Raw genomic sequence first — 15524 nt, forward strand, 5'->3', positions numbered from 1 at the left:
CCACTTCAAATCAGTGTAGATGAAGGAGAGACAGGTTAAAGAATATTTTTTAAGCCATGAGACAACAGACATGAATTGTGTATGAGTGCGATTCAGAGGGTGAATGGGCAAGACAACATATTGAAGTGCCTTTGAACAGGGTATGGTAGTACATGCCAGGTGCACTGGTTTGTGTCAACAACTGCAACACTGGTGGGTTTTTCCACAACCAACAGTTTCCAGTGTATCAAGAACAGTCCACCACCCAAAGAACATCCAGCCAATGAGACAGAACTTTGTGAAGCTTTGGAGTCATGGGCCAGAATCCCTGTGTAATGCTTGACACCTTGTAGTTCACGCCTCAACAAATTGAGGCTGTTCTAAGAGCAAAAACAGAGGGGGGGGGGGAACTCAGTATTAGGAAGGTGTTCATTATGTTTGGTATACTCTTGTGTATAAGAACCACTATTGAATTCTATAGGCTTACTACACAACCACCTTCAGCCAGTCACATGCACTCTGGCTCACTCCTCCCCGTCTGGTTGCATAAGGCAGCAATAGAGGCGCTCCATTTCTGGTCTTTGGCCATCTTCTCCTCTGTATGTACAGCACATTGCATTGTTAATTTAGCTTGACCTATAGGAAGAAGCTATACTGTAGCAGCCAATCAGTTCCTGTGCATGCAGAATTCACACACGCTTATGTTAAAAATCAGGGCCAGTTGTATTATTTAGTTCACAATGTGGCAAAAACATTTAACAAAACAAGCATTTCTTATTGGATAAATTCAGGTAATTTCTTCCCCATTTCAGCCATTTGTTTCAGTTTGGTTCCTAGTGAATACATCCCAGTTTACGCTCTTATTTCCCCAAAAGAAAAGCAGTCACCTACAGACATGAATGAAAGTATGTGGGACAGCTTAATAAACACACAGACATCTTTGCTAGAATACATATTTGTACTGTGATGCAACACTTTAAAGTGCTTACCCTCTCTAACGAGGAGCTTAATACAAATATAGAGTGATGTAATTATCTAGATCAGTCTCATCAGGCACCTTGTCTTCCTCCTGCTGACAGACAGTACAGACACATCCTCCTGCAAACAGACTCCTGTGAAAGGCTTTAGAGTAGTGGGTCAAAAAGCAATCCAATATCACTGGAAGGAAACATACCTATAGTCTCTCTCCTTTTATTAAACAGTAAAACACATACAAATAAGACAGGAACATTCTATCCCTCCATGTCAAGAGTAAATAAACCCAACAGGAAGAGAAAAACAAATCAATGAACAGGATCAACACGTGTGTCGTTACAGTGAGCTGAGTGGCGACTAGAACTAACAATCATCTGAAGTCCCAGTGGTCTATTGTTGACGAGTGTGGTCGTTAACGAGTAGAATGCGGGTCATTTCCTTGACAACGCCTGGGTCTGCTTTCCATGACGACGTGTGCTAAGGTAGCACGGATATCGTCATGTTGATAGCTGTAGTGGTTAGTCAGCCTACTGAGTGACAGTGACTTGAGAGCCTCCCCACACTTCAAAAACATCCATCTTCTAGCCAAGCCATCGAAAACATTATTAGAAAGCTACTTTAACAAAAGGCAGGATCACAGAGGCAACATGACTCCCATCTTACAGACACAGTGTAGTCTAGTACTCTGCTGAGATGATCGGGCACGTCATCACGGCTGGCTGCGCTCTCTTGGCTTTGACCCAATACACACACCTTGACAAGTCCTGGGGAGGGGGGGCAAACCGACGCATCCTAACTACATGGTAGTAGTCTTGTATGGAATAGACCCTGCTAAAGCTATGGATGGGGGGTGGGGGTACTGTTCCCCCACCCCTATTGGCCCTCGTTCTCCTCATCCTCCCTCAGGAACTGGAAGACAGAGGAGAAGTCTTTGCTGGCGTAGCCCCGAGCACACATCATGCGGTATATCTGGTGGGCCAGGGAGCCCAGAGGGACAGGGGTCTTGGTGTTGGTGGCTGTAGTCTGGGCTAGCCCCAGGTCCTGAAGAGGACAAACTCTCATTAGCTCTCTGCAATCACCGCTTGTTGTACACAGCACAGTTAAAACATGTCAAACGCACATCTCTTTCCAGTTACATGAAAGTTAATACTATTGACAGAGACATTAACGAAAATACATTTAGTGTACTAAACATCTTGAGAGAGCGAGCACGAGAGAGACACACCTTGGCCATGAGTTGGGTCCCGAAGCCTCCCTGGTAGTTGTTTCCAGAGGGGACTCCCTCCATGACACCAGGTACAGGGTTGTAGGTGTCACTGGACCAGCAGCGGCCTGAACTCATGTTCAAGATCTTAGCCAGTAGCTTAGGGTCCAGACCTAGTCTGCCAGGGGCCAGGAAATCACAAGCATTTACATTTAAAAAAAAAATAAATTTTATATTTATAAATAATATATATATATATTTTACAAGTTTAAGGTGGGTTACTGTTTACTGTGTGTAATTTCTGATTTCTGGTTAGTCATAACTACAAGTAAAGGACGAGTCAGAGACAACATGTAGACAGTTGATAGAGTAGGAGCTTCATAAAAATAAGGAGCTTTTCCATTGGATAGTTACTTTAAGAGAGAGTTCCATTGGATAGTTACTTTAAGAGAGAGTTCCATTGGATAGTTACTTTAAGAGAGAGTTCCATTTAAGAGAGCGATTATAGTGGTAGTGTTACAGATCTGTACGATACTCACAGCATGGTTCTGTTCATCAAGCGTTAAGTACAACAAGACATTTAGTTGGAGATACGTTCTCTGCTGTGAATGTATTGTGAATACTCAACCTGATGCCAAGGTTCATGGTCTCAGAGGTCCCGATCATGCCTATCGCCAGCAGCATATTGTTGCAGATTTTGGCTGCCTGTAAGAAACAGTCTGCTGGTTACATCCCATGTAGTCACATGTCGTTTTGGAATAATCCACCCATAATGCCCCTAGTAGGAATGTAATGTGTGTATCCCCAATGGCACCCTATTCCCTAAAATGTTTTACCTTTGACCAAGGCCTCAGGGACAGGTAGTCTAACGGTTAAGAACATTGGGTCAGTAACAAAAAGGTCACTGGTTTGAATCCCTGCACAGACTTAGTGTTAAGTGCCTTTTCACCAACTTCTCCTGTAGGTTCCTCTGGATAAGAGCGTCTGCTAAATGACCCCCCCAATTTTTAAAATATATATAAATAAATAAATAGGGGGCCATTTGAGACAGGTCATGTAAATGTGTAGGACTACCTACCTGTCCAGTGCCGACAGCCCCACAGTACACCACGTTGGCTCCCATACAGGTGAGCAGCTCCTGGGCCGCAGTGAACTCCTCCTCTACTCCCCCCACCATGAAGGTCAGCTTCCCCGAGCTGGCAGCCCCCACACCTGGACAAAAGGAGGGTGAGATGCACATCCTAAACGTGAGAATATCTGAAGACTTGGGTGAAGTGGAAACGTTGTACATTTGGGAGCATAGCACACGCCAGACACACACACACCCCAGACACACACACACACACACACACACACACACACACACACAAACACACACACACACACCAGACAAACACACACCAGACAAACACACAGGGCCTTGGGATGGGCTGTGCTTGTAGCTTAGAAAACATGGCGGTTTCATTACAAGTCTGTCAGTCACTGTTGTTACTTCTCAAAACGTATGAGGTAATCACAGAAAGATTGATGCAGATCTACAGAGCACTTTACTAAAACAGCTTGTTCTCTTGTCCAACACCCACCCTTCTCTCACCAAGTTTGGCTGAGAAAGTAATTCCACATCAAATCAACTGAAATTAAAAATGAGGCAATGTGGATTATTTCAATAGCTTCATACTCAGTCAAACATAAGGTTGTTGGGAAAGTAAAGGGAGCCAAACATATTTAGACAAAACGAAGTGTCAGCAAAAAGCTGGCTGAGAGAAAGAGATGTCTCAAATCCCATGACAAATGTGGGATAACCAGTTCAAATATAGAAGAAAAAGGGGGGGGATTATTTTAAACACATTAAAAACTTAAGATACAAAGCCCCAAAATGCATAGATAAAAAAGGCAACCCTTTCATTTGTGTTGCCAAAGCTACAGGCCCTCGGCCTCTGCCATAATAAAGAGCAGTGTGTGTGTGTGTGACGACTGCATCTCTGCCATCTCACACAGCCTGGGAACCAACACACACACCAATTACAGAGGCTCTAAGGACATGCATCACAGTGAAAGTGAATGTGTTTGTTGGTGGCTACGTAGCTAGAGTTCTGTGGTCAAACGTTCTCATTCCAGTCAGCACAGTAGTCTTTAATGATAAACATTTCCCAAGGCTTTACGTACAAGTCTAATTGATTTCAATAAAAATGTATAAGAAAACAATTGTATTTTTCTGTGTCGTAATGGACTGGATTTGGGACTAGGTTATTGTATGATGCCTACGCTGACAGAGCAGGGGAGCGTTCCAAAATAGAACCCTACTCCCCTATATTGTGCACTACTTTTAACTAGCTCCCTGTGGGCTCTGGTCAACAGTAGTGCACTATATAGGGCTCTGGTCAACAGTGTACTATATAGGGCTCTGGTCAACAGTAGTGTACTATATAGGGAACAGGGGCCCATTTGGGCTGCATCCCAGGTTGTGGCTTTCCAGAAAACAAGGCATTCCTTCCAACAGTGAGTCTGCTGCCAAACCTCTCTGACGCACTGTGGGTTCTGGCTGGAAGAGGCAACACATGAAGGACAGAACCAGAGGTCTCTCAAAAGCACAGGGAAACAGCCTGTTAGACCATCTCGCACAAAGTAAGTCTGGGTTGGAGAAGGTACCCTGGATACGTCCAAACTGGGCTCCAGCAAAGCCCCTTGCTGGATTCAGAACAAGCAGAGTTGGAGGTTCTAAACATGATGTGTCTCCTGATCAAAGGCTCAAGTCTTAGTTACAGTACCATCATCTGGGTAACAATGACAAGTCTCATCGCATTCCCCTGTGCTCTATTACTACCATGCAACTCATTTGACCCCCCACGAGAATGGTCAGTTTCTGGCCAACGATAACATGTTCAACCACAGGCATTCCAGCACAGTATCAAGGTAGTAACATGCTCCAATACTTAACTCTAACCAAACACACACACACACCTCTGTGACCTGCAGCCACCCAAGTTCAACGTGGGAAGCTGGATAGACTTAATCCATGAGCACTGCCACAGGAAGGATGCATATAAATCATTACTAATCTTTAGGGCCTGATGGTAAAATATGCCAACATCAACTCAAAGTGGCTTTCCTCAAGTTAAAAGGCGGAGTTCAAACAAACAGTGTGTGTGTGTAGTGTGCGTTTCCCCTGAAGACTGATAGTGTTTTACAGCTTGGAGGTCAGTATGGCTCTTCCCCCATCTTCCCTAACCCATAAGGTACGGCTCCTCCTCTTTAAGACCCAGTCTGTCAGGTAGGTACTCCTCATCCTCCTCTTTATGACCCAGTCTGTCAGGTAGGTAATCCTCATCCTCCTCTTTATGACCCAGTCTGTCAGGTAGGTACTCCTCCTCCTCTTTATGACCCAGTCTGTCAGGTACTCCTCCTCCTCTTTATGACCCAGTCTGTCAGGTACTCCTCCTCCTCCTCTTTATGACCCAGTCTGTCAGGTAGGTACTCCTCCTCCTCTTTATAACCTAGTCTGTCAGGTACTCCTCCTCCTCTTTATGACCCAGTCTGTCAGGTAGGTACTCCTCCTCCTCTTTATGACCCAGTCTGTCAGGTACTCCTCCTCTTTATGACCCAGTCTGTCAGGTAGGTACTCCTCCTCCTCTTTATGACCCAGTCTGTCAGGTAGGTACTCCTCCTCCTCTTTATGACCCAGTCTGTCAGGTAGGTACTCCTCCTCCTCTTTATGACCCAGTCTGTCAGGTAGGTACTCCTCCTCCTCTTTATGACCCAGTCTGTCAGGTAGGTACTCCTCCTCCTCTTTATGACCCAGTCTGTCAGGTAGGTACTCCTCCTCCTCTTTATGACCCAGTCTGTCAGGTAGGTACTCCTCCTCCTCCGCTTCATGACCCAGGCTGTCAGGTAGGTACTCCTCCTCCGCTTCATGACCCAGGCTGTCAGGTAGGTACTCCTCCTCCGCTTCATGACCCAGGCTGTCAGGTAGGTACTCCTCCTCCGCTTCATGACCCAGGCTGTCAGGTAGGTAAGGTACTCCTCTTTATTACCCAGACTGAACCATCAATAGGATAAGCAGAGAGACTGAATGGATTCACCATTTTGTCAGACATGAAAGGAAATGATCCAGTGTCGGCCATTTTAACCTGAACCAAGGCCCACATGGGAGTCTGCTGTCCTGGGTAGAGTCACCAGGTTGTCAGAAGAAATACAAATCAGTCCTCCTCCCAGTGGAATTCACAGATACACACGTGTGGCAACAGAGACATGAGTACACATATGATCATGACAGAGATGTTTCTCTTTATATAACTTGGTCAAATGGTTTGTTGTAAAAAATAAAGTGTAATTGTTGTGAAGTTGTGCTATGAGAGAGAGATGCACTGGTTGTAGACTTTAAAAAACACTTTTTCAGAAAAGGAGGGTCAGAAATAGTTTTTTGAGCTGCTGGGATCTGAGAGCGGAGCGTTTGGATGGAAGGGTCATCGGATCAAACTCCAGATGCCGGGATCTTAAATAATCCACATCATGGGCCACAAATGTGCTAGAGAGAGCAATCTACTAAATCTGGTCCCTTTCAACAATTAGGGAGTGGAGAGGCTGGTCCTCTCAGATTGCAGCAGAGAACCCCAAGGCAATACTGCGTCCCAAATGTCAGCATAGTCCTATGGGCCCGGGTCAAAAGTAGTGCACTATATTTACATTTGTTTTGTTATTTAACTAGGAAATTCAGTTAAGAACAAATTCTTATTTACAATGACGGCCTACCCAGACGACGTTGGGCCAATTGTGCGCCGCGTTATGGGACTCCCAATCACATCCGGATGTGATACAGCCTGGATTCGAACCAGGGACTGTAGTGATGCCGTTTGCACTGAGAAGCAGTGCCTTAGACTGCTGAGCCACTCGGGAGCCCTATATAGGGAAGAGTGCCATTTGGAATGCAGCCTGTATTAGACCTTACCTCCTGACACAGGTGCGTCCATAAAAACTGCCCCCATCTTCTCCGCGGCCACGGCCATCTCCTTGGAAACAGCTGGGTCGATGGTGCTGGAGTCGATGAGTAGCGAGCCTTTCTTAACCTTCCTGTAGAACAGTAAAGTACCCACCTTAAAATTTAAAACAGCAGTCTGAAGAGTTTCTGTTAAAGACATATCTAAGTGACTCGATTCTTGTATTAGGACTCTGGTCAAAAGTAGTGCACTATAAAGGGAACAGGGAGCCATTTGGGACATAGCCAGTGAGTAATCGAGAGCGAGGGATCTTACTTGAGGATACCGTTGGGCCCAGTGTAAACCTCGATGACGTTGGGACTGGAGGGCAGCATGGTGACGACGCGGTCTGCCTGGTCTGCCACCTCCGCAGGGTTATCCACAATCTGACAAAACAGGGCTTTATTCATTAGGGCACGCTGTAGCAAAATGTTTCAAATACAAAAACGAGTGTTTCCTATTGGACAAGTTCAGGTAGTCCCTCCCCGTTTTAGTCTGTTGGTGCCTAATGAATAAGCTACACCCCAGGCAAGTGCAACCATTAGGATTCAATTAAGAAGTAGATCGGCAATGCAGAGAGTAAAATCTTATGATGGACTCAGTTTGGACACTCATTTAAGTGGTTTCACCCATCTACAATAGATATTTTTAGTCATGGTATTGTGTTTGTGTTTTTTGAGCACCTGCCAGCTGACATCACATCAGAGAGCTATGACATGCTATCAGCCGGCGCATTGCGCTCAATGCACTGCCATTAGCAAACAAGCAAGCTAGTTTTTTTTGTCCCACCTGGGCACCCAACTCTTGCAGTTCTTTGCAGGACTCAGGGAAGACGTCAGTGGCGATGACGGGGTATCCGTGCTTCAGCAGGTTCTTGGCCATGGGTTTTCCCATGTTCCCCAGGCCGATGAAACCCACCTGGGTCTTAGAGGCCATGGACCTGCTGGAGACTGGGAGGTACAAGGATGTAGTCATCAGTGCAAAACGGTGCAAAACATTCCAACAAAAACTAGCGTTTCTTATTGGACAAGTTCAGGTAGGCCTAGGTCCCTCCCCTTTTGGTTCCTAATACACCCCAGGAACAACTTGTATTAAGACTAGACTACTACCCAAAGCCTTTTGTTATCCTTTCAGCCAAGCTGAGACAGCTCTAATACAGCTTTTCTGTGTAGGCCTTCACGAACAAAAATAAATTGTCAGAATGTGAAAAACTATAGACTCTTGCAAAATGCTGTTAAAAGCTCCCTAGTCCATTGAAACAGCCAGGACACTTCTAATCGAGGCCTTGCCGTTCTGTTTCAATGAAATCCAAACATAACCCAGCCCTATCAATAGTTACCCAAGACCTGTATAGTACATTGCAGTGGGTAATGTCAGAGGCAAGCTTGATAAAAACTAAATACGACCAAGGAAAGTTGGCCAGACATTTCTACTTTGATTCCAGACATTCATTTTTTCCCAAGAATGAAATTAATTTCAAATCTTAAACCATTTGATATGAAAACCCACTGCAGCCCTTGTAGTGCCAGTCAAGCTAATGCAAACACAATAATTACATATCAAAGCAGGTAGTGAACTCATTCACCATTTCCTATAAAAACATGTATGAAGGCTGAAAGTAGAGACGTATTGGCCAAAGGGCATCTTATAAATAAACTGTGGTGTGTAAATGTGAGGGAGGGGGGTGTGCAGGCTACAGGTCTCTCACATGGCTGCCTCTCCCAGCCAATCTTCATAGTGGCTTCAGTGGAAAGACACCTGACCTGCCACTGTTGGACTGAAGCAGTGTTCACTTGTTAGTTGGAACTAGGAAACTCCCAAATTTACGACTCGCTAACTGATTTTAGTCACACACGTGCCACGTTCAACGAATCAGCAAGTTGTAAATGTCAGAGTTCCGACTAGCATTTGAACGTGGGACAAGGATACTACCATACACACACACAGAAACTACAGCACACACACACAGAAACTACAGCACACAAAACCCCATGGCTGCGTCTCAATAATCTCTACTTCCTCCTGAACTGTGTCCTCCCACGAATGTAAAGGCATTAGAATGGTGTAGGCCTGGGCTAGAGGGAGTTCCCATGTACCAGTCAATTCCATGAAGGGACGTGAACCAGAGCATACGTGGAGAGATTGTTGGGACCCAACCCCGGTCTTGTGTGGTAGACCTACTGCCATTGCAATGAAGGTCACTGGCCCTTAATCATGACTCCGTTCCATTACACAGAGTCATTGGAGAAAGGGGTCTTCTGTATGGGGGAGTTTTGTTACGCGCTCCGACACTCAGTCTGAACATTAACACGGTTAATGTTTTTGGAAGCATAAAGGTTATTTCATATCAACGAGAAAATATATACTTTTTTTTAAAGGATACATTTACACACATCTTTATAAAGGTTAGTGTTCCAACATAACCATATCTCCATGTTGCAGCTCTTTTGAACAGAAAACGGACAGAAGACACGCGACCACCTACGCTAATTAGCCATCTAGCATTCTCCGAACACCTGTATGCCAGCGTATCTGTGCAAACCTGCTACATCAAGAGCATCTTTTTTAGATTTAGGATTCTGTCTCCCTGATGTAAGGGCTATGCTTCAAAAGCCACGATTAATGTTTTGCAAGCAATAATTATTAACATTTCTAAACGTGAAAACAGTGTCGGGATTGTAGTTGACACAAGCCAGTCGTGGGCAAAGCTAACCACATAAAACTGTAGGTAGAATGCCGCCTATAGTTTGAGAGCTAGGAGGTCACATTTTTCACAAGGCTGGTTATCAAGGTAAGGGTTGAGCTACCGGCGAGGACAGTAGGTTGGGTTATCAAGGTAAGGGTTGAGCTACCAGCAAGGACAGTAGGTTGGGTTATCAAGGTAAGGGTTGAGCTACCAGCGAGGACAGTAGGTTGGTTATCAAGGTAAGGGTTGAGCTACCAGCGAGGACAGCAGGTTTGGTTATCAAGGTAAGGGTTGAGCTACCAGCGAGGACAGTAGGTTGGGTTATCAAGGTAAGGATTGAGCTACCAGCGAGGACAGTAGGTTTGGTTATCAAGGTAAGGGTTGAGCTACCAGCGAGGACAGTAGGTTGGGTTATCAAGGTAAGGGTTGAGCTACCAACGAGGACAGTAGGTTGGGTTATCAAGGTAAGGGTTGAGCTACCAGCGAGGACAGTAGGTTGGGTTATCAAGGTAAGAGTTGAGCTACCAGCGAGGACAGTAGGTTGGGTTATCAAGGTAAGGGTTGAGCTACCAGCGAGGACAGCAGGTTTGGTTATCAAGGTAAGGGTTGAGCTACCAGCGAGGACAGTAGGTTGGGTTATCAAGGTAAGAGTTGAGCTACCAGCGAGGACAGTAGGTTTGGTTATCAAGGTAAGGATTGAGCTACCAGCGAGGACAGTAGGTTTGGTTATCAAGGTAAGGGTTGAGCTACCAGCGAGGACAGTAGGTTGGGTTTTCAAGGAAAGGGTTGAGCTACAAGCGAGGACAGTAGGTTGGGTTTTCAAGGTAAGGGTTGAGCTACCTTGAGGACAGTAGGGGCACAGCACTGGTATGAGAAGAGATGTAATAAAAACATGCAGCAGAACAGACTAGCTATAGCTGGACTACATGTCAATGATCTGTACTGGCCTCACTCACCCGCTTTTCCTTTCATTGTGCATGAGAGCTGGTTGATAAGCTGAAGCAGTGGTTCCCAACCTGGGGGTACTAGGACCCCTGGGGTACTTGGTCTATTGGTAAAAGGCACATGGGGGACGGGGGACTTTAGGGGTACCCAAGGGATGAGTAAAATACAGTAGCTGGAAAAGGTTGGGAACCACTGAGCTAAAAGCTATTACTAGAAACACGGAGGAGTCTAACAAACGCGTGTGCTGTACAGCATACATCTACGGACGGCGTGGCATTATAATTGAAAATATTTGTGCAAACAATCACCCTATTCAATACAGAACTCGCTTGGCTAATCGACTGACTTGCTGACAAGAGCTGTGGGATTTGACTTGACCCTGAACTTGTTACTTGTGCGAGATGCACACTGACACACCTTTGATTAGAACATTTGCTGGTGTTGGCTATCGGTCGTCTTGATAAACAACAAATGTTTCGATCAACCAACGTCCCATGACTTTAGCTAGCTCTTATAGCTAGCTAGCCATTTCAGAAAACTAACTAACGTTAGCAGAAGTGAGCGAGCCACAACAGCCAATGCTAATCAACTTTTGTTTAACGTTGATTTTTCACGCAGCGGTGCCTTTCGTAACATAGACGGGAATGGTCATCAAACAGATCCTCAACATTGATGGTAGACATATTTTTGTTATATTTTTTAAACTCCTTACCCAAAGTAAAGTCAACATGTTTGAGGCTCCTTCCCCATAGGTTCCGAGACCCCCTTAAAACAGCGGCCATGTTTCTTTCCTTTCTGACCACGGATTCAGCGTGACATAATTGGGTGGGTTGTAAATGACACGTTTTCTGCCCAATCACAAAGCCGCTTACCCAGTTTTATATGCGATGAGAAACAGTGGGGGCGGGACATCTGAACTGCATGAACTTGAAGGACATGGCTGATTTCATACATCTAGCACTGAAATGCACAATCAGAAGTTAATAACACAATTTCAATGGTCTGCTCGGGCGGTGGAAACGCGTTTTCAATAGCTCAACCCTAAAGAAACCTAACGTTATCAGCAAATACAAGCATTTCGCCACACCCGCAATAACATCTGCTAAACGCGTGTATGTGACTAATAAAAATGTGATTTGAAATAAACTATATAATAACGGCATAGGGGGCATACTGTACTGTATCGTAATACGACGACCATGGCTTTGGCAGTCAGGGTTTCCCTAAATATGTCCATTTTGATCGAGTTATATTATATTATGGAAGAACAGTATCTTGGGGTGCCTAATTGCTATTGCTATAAAACAGGTGCCTAATTGCTATTTATTATAATCTGGTTACCAACGTCATTAGAGCAGTAAAAATACATGTTTTGTCATACCCCTGGTATAAGGTCTGTAATAAACATGGTTCTAGCCCTGAAGGCTTGATTGCCTGACTGATGTGGGCTCCCGAGTGGCGCAACGGTCTAAGGCACTCCCTGGTTCGAATCCAGGCTGTATCTCATCCGGCCGTGATTGGGAGTCCCATAGGGTGGCGCACAATTGGCCCAGCGTCGTCTGGGTTTGGCCGGGGTAGGCTGTCATTGTAAATAAGAATCTGTTCTTACCTGACTTGTCTAGTTAAATAAAGGTTACATTTAAAAAAAGATATCAAATAGCTCGAATCCTCGAGCTGACAATGTAAAAATCTGTCGTTCTGCCCCTGAACAAGGCAGTTAACCCACTGTTCCTAGGCCGTCATTGTAAATAAGAATTTGTTCTTAATTAACTGACTTGCCTAGTTAAATAAAGTTTTTTTTTTTAAATGGCCCAAAAATATATTGACATCTACCATTTTGAAGGGTCCTACTCAAATTTCAGAGTTGAATTCCTTTAACAGAAAGTGGGTCAAATATCTATTCATTGTGCCATTAGTTATTTTAGCAACACGTTGTTAACAATTTGTTACATTGTAACAAGTTTGGAATTCCCACATGACAAATAACGGTATTTCTCCGGAAGTGATGTAGCTAATGTTGTTATTCTATTCCAGGAAGAGAGGACGGGGATTGCGTTTAACATCGAGCAACTGCGTCAATAACAGTTTTGACGAATATCTTTGTTTTTCCTCTACTCTTCAGCATGGCAAATGGGTATGTTATCATATTATGTGCTCTTGTCGATAAAAAAGAACAACTATTGAAAAATGTATTCGTCTTGCCCTGGTAACTTGATATGCTAGCTAACGAACTAACTGGCTAGCTAACTAGCCAAACCAAAGGTCCCTGACAAAGTCAGGGCAGCAAACAGATAACTAGCTAGCTAGCTAGGTGGGTGGACGGACAACTCACGCTATCTTGGGAGGACATAGTACAAGGTTGGCTGAGAATGTTCGAGAATAGTCATTAATCTCTGTTAAAGCTAGCTAGATACATAGCTAGCTATGGGAACAAGCTAGCTAGGCTATCTCTAAGGAGTTAGCTATCAATATGTTAGATTACTAGCCTAAACAAGCACTTTACAGCAGGATGCCAGTTTAACGACACGATTTAGCTAGACCTTTGTCTTTGTTTTGCCACATGGCTATATTTATGTCTGGAAGCCGTATGATACTTGCCCAGTTAATTCTAATGCCATTACATTAACTAACGTCAGCTAGCCCTAAAGTTACATCATTGTGTGATTTAATTTGGCTCTAACACGCTCACTGACACGCGCACTGACACAAGCACTCACTGACACACGCACTGGGTTGTCAACAGTTCAGATAAAGATGCTATCAACCTGTAAAACCAAACTAGGTAGGTTCATGTCACTCATCACAATCCATATAATAAATGTATAATTATAAATATATATTTTTTAGGTCACATACATTTGGCATGTCGAACAATGCTCTGCTATTGTCTGGCAATGATGAATTGTATAATTTGGAAATGTTTTAGTACGAGCCTGTTTTTAACATGATTTAGTATGAGAATAAGTGGTGTGTGTTACTGGTGTGTTTTGTCTAGATTACAACCCCTGGCCTGTGTTTTCTTTCTCTATTTACCAATGTTGTCTTAGTTACTTCTCTTGTGCACCATTTTCCTGAACACGTCACTGTGACTGAACAGAGAGACTGGAAATTCCTGCTCATCTTGTCTGATCTTTAGGTCTCTTTATGTAGTGTTGTGGTGTTTCTCTTGTCATGATGTGTGTTTTTTTTTTCTCCAATTAATTTTTTATCCCAGTCCACAAATGAGGTGTTTTGGCTCTTGGTAGGCCATCATTGTAAGTTAGAATTTGTTCTTAAGTGATTTGCCTAGTTAAATAAAATAAAAAAGCCTACATGTCTTTATAAGACTTTTAGCTAGACTTCAGTGATATACCTTTTATCTGTTGAGAATGAGATCGTGGACAGCATTTTTTGCACAAGTCCTTTGACTGTTAACTTCTTTCTCATTGCAACAGTGTGGAATGTAGAATCTCTTATCTTGTTTCAGGGAAAATGCTGACAGATGTTGTGGCCAGAGTAATTCATCAGCACATTTAGGTGACAGTTTAGGCCAGACTAAACCTATACCCTTTATAGTTCACTATATGGGGAATAGCATTTGGACATTAAACACTCTCTCACTGTGGTCGCTGATCAAGTCCTTTGTTTAAATATACCGACAACATTTAGTTTGGTTCTTTCCTCAGAGGTCTCAGCGGATGAAACAACTGGAGGCTGTATCTGGACTACTAAATAAGAACCGTCTGAATGAGATGGTATCCTAGCTGCTTTCTGTGAACCAACCACACTGCAAAGCTAAACACAGGAAGAACACCATTCTAACCAATTTGATTTGCATTTTTAGATAAGACCTTTGTTGTTGGTACATTTAGATTACATTTGACATTTTAGTGACTAAGCAGACACTCTTATCCAGATCGACTTATGATGTTGGTATGTTAAACTTTCTGTTTGTTCAGTCATTGACTTCATAGTTTAGTGAAGAGCTGGGGAGCAGACCGTAACAGACCAACCCTTGTCAACTCTAGTCAGGGATGATGAGCGTGTCATAGTCATGCACACCATAGCAACAACAGTAGCCATATTCACCACGGCAACAACAGAAGTCATATTCACCACGGCAACAACTGTAGTCATATTCACCACTGCCGGGAACAGTAGTCATATTCACCACGGCCGGGAACTGTAGTCATATTCACCACGGCCGGGAACAGTAGTCATATTCACCATGGCAGCAACAGTGAACGGCACGCCATGGGAACAACTACATGGACAAGATTGATGACGGCATTTCTGGTCCGGGATGAGCCTATAAGACAGCTACTAGAGATGAATATCTTTATGACAGACTAATGAGCCGTAACTGAATGTACCGGGCTAATAGGCTCACTGTCATCTGCCCTTCTGGAGACTGAGCTTTGTTTAGAAATATTAAGACACACCAGCTTTAAAAGAAGACATACGGTTGAAACGTCTCAGCTTTAAAAACATTTTTTTTTTTAAAGAACACCATGAATTGAAAACCTTGTTGCAATTATTTGTAGAAGATGCTGTCACCTTGCCTTTTTTGGAATACAGGACTTCTGTTGTCCTCCTCTTCCCATGCAGCCTGTGCTGAGTGACCCATGCCTCTCTGTTGTCCTCCTTCGTGACCCATGCCTCTCTGTTGTCCTCCTCTTCCCATGCAGCCTGTGCTGAGTGACCCATGCCTCTCTGTTGTCCTCCTCTTCCCATGCAGCCTGTGCTGAGTGACTGATGCCTCTCTGTTGTCCTCCTCTTCCCA

General features: G+C 44.1%; 2 protein-coding genes across 5 annotated transcripts in view; one reads left to right on the forward strand and one right to left on the reverse strand.

Annotated features, from left to right (window-relative positions):
- Positions 1 to 1679: 1679 nt before the first annotated feature.
- hibadhb (3-hydroxyisobutyrate dehydrogenase b) lies at positions 1680 to 11587 on the reverse strand. Its single transcript, XM_065027465.1, has 8 exons — positions 11475 to 11587; positions 7921 to 8081; positions 7408 to 7517; positions 7104 to 7225; positions 3237 to 3370; positions 2787 to 2863; positions 2180 to 2336; positions 1680 to 1995 (listed from the first exon to the last, which is right to left on the reverse strand). Exons 1-8 carry the CDS (start codon positions 11542 to 11544, stop codon positions 1828 to 1830), a joined length of 999 nt encoding a protein of 332 aa, XP_064883537.1. The 5' UTR covers positions 11545 to 11587; the 3' UTR covers positions 1680 to 1827.
- Positions 11588 to 12774: 1187 nt separating this feature from the next.
- Positions 12775 to 15524, forward strand: part of tax1bp1b (Tax1 (human T-cell leukemia virus type I) binding protein 1b) — a 38568-nt gene continuing 35818 nt past the window's right edge. For 3 of the 4 annotated variants that reach the window (XM_065027467.1, XM_065027466.1, XM_065027469.1), the window contains exon 1: positions 12775 to 12896. The gene's annotated coding sequence lies outside the window, so the exon portion shown is untranslated. Of the gene's footprint in view, positions 12897 to 13993; positions 14017 to 15524 lie in introns of those variants that run through there. The other variant, XM_065027468.1, reaches the window with a different exon arrangement.

Source organism: Oncorhynchus nerka, linkage group LG14, assembly GCF_034236695.1.
Source record: "Oncorhynchus nerka isolate Pitt River linkage group LG14, Oner_Uvic_2.0, whole genome shotgun sequence".
NCBI classification, from domain to species: domain Eukaryota; kingdom Metazoa; phylum Chordata; class Actinopteri; order Salmoniformes; family Salmonidae; genus Oncorhynchus; species Oncorhynchus nerka.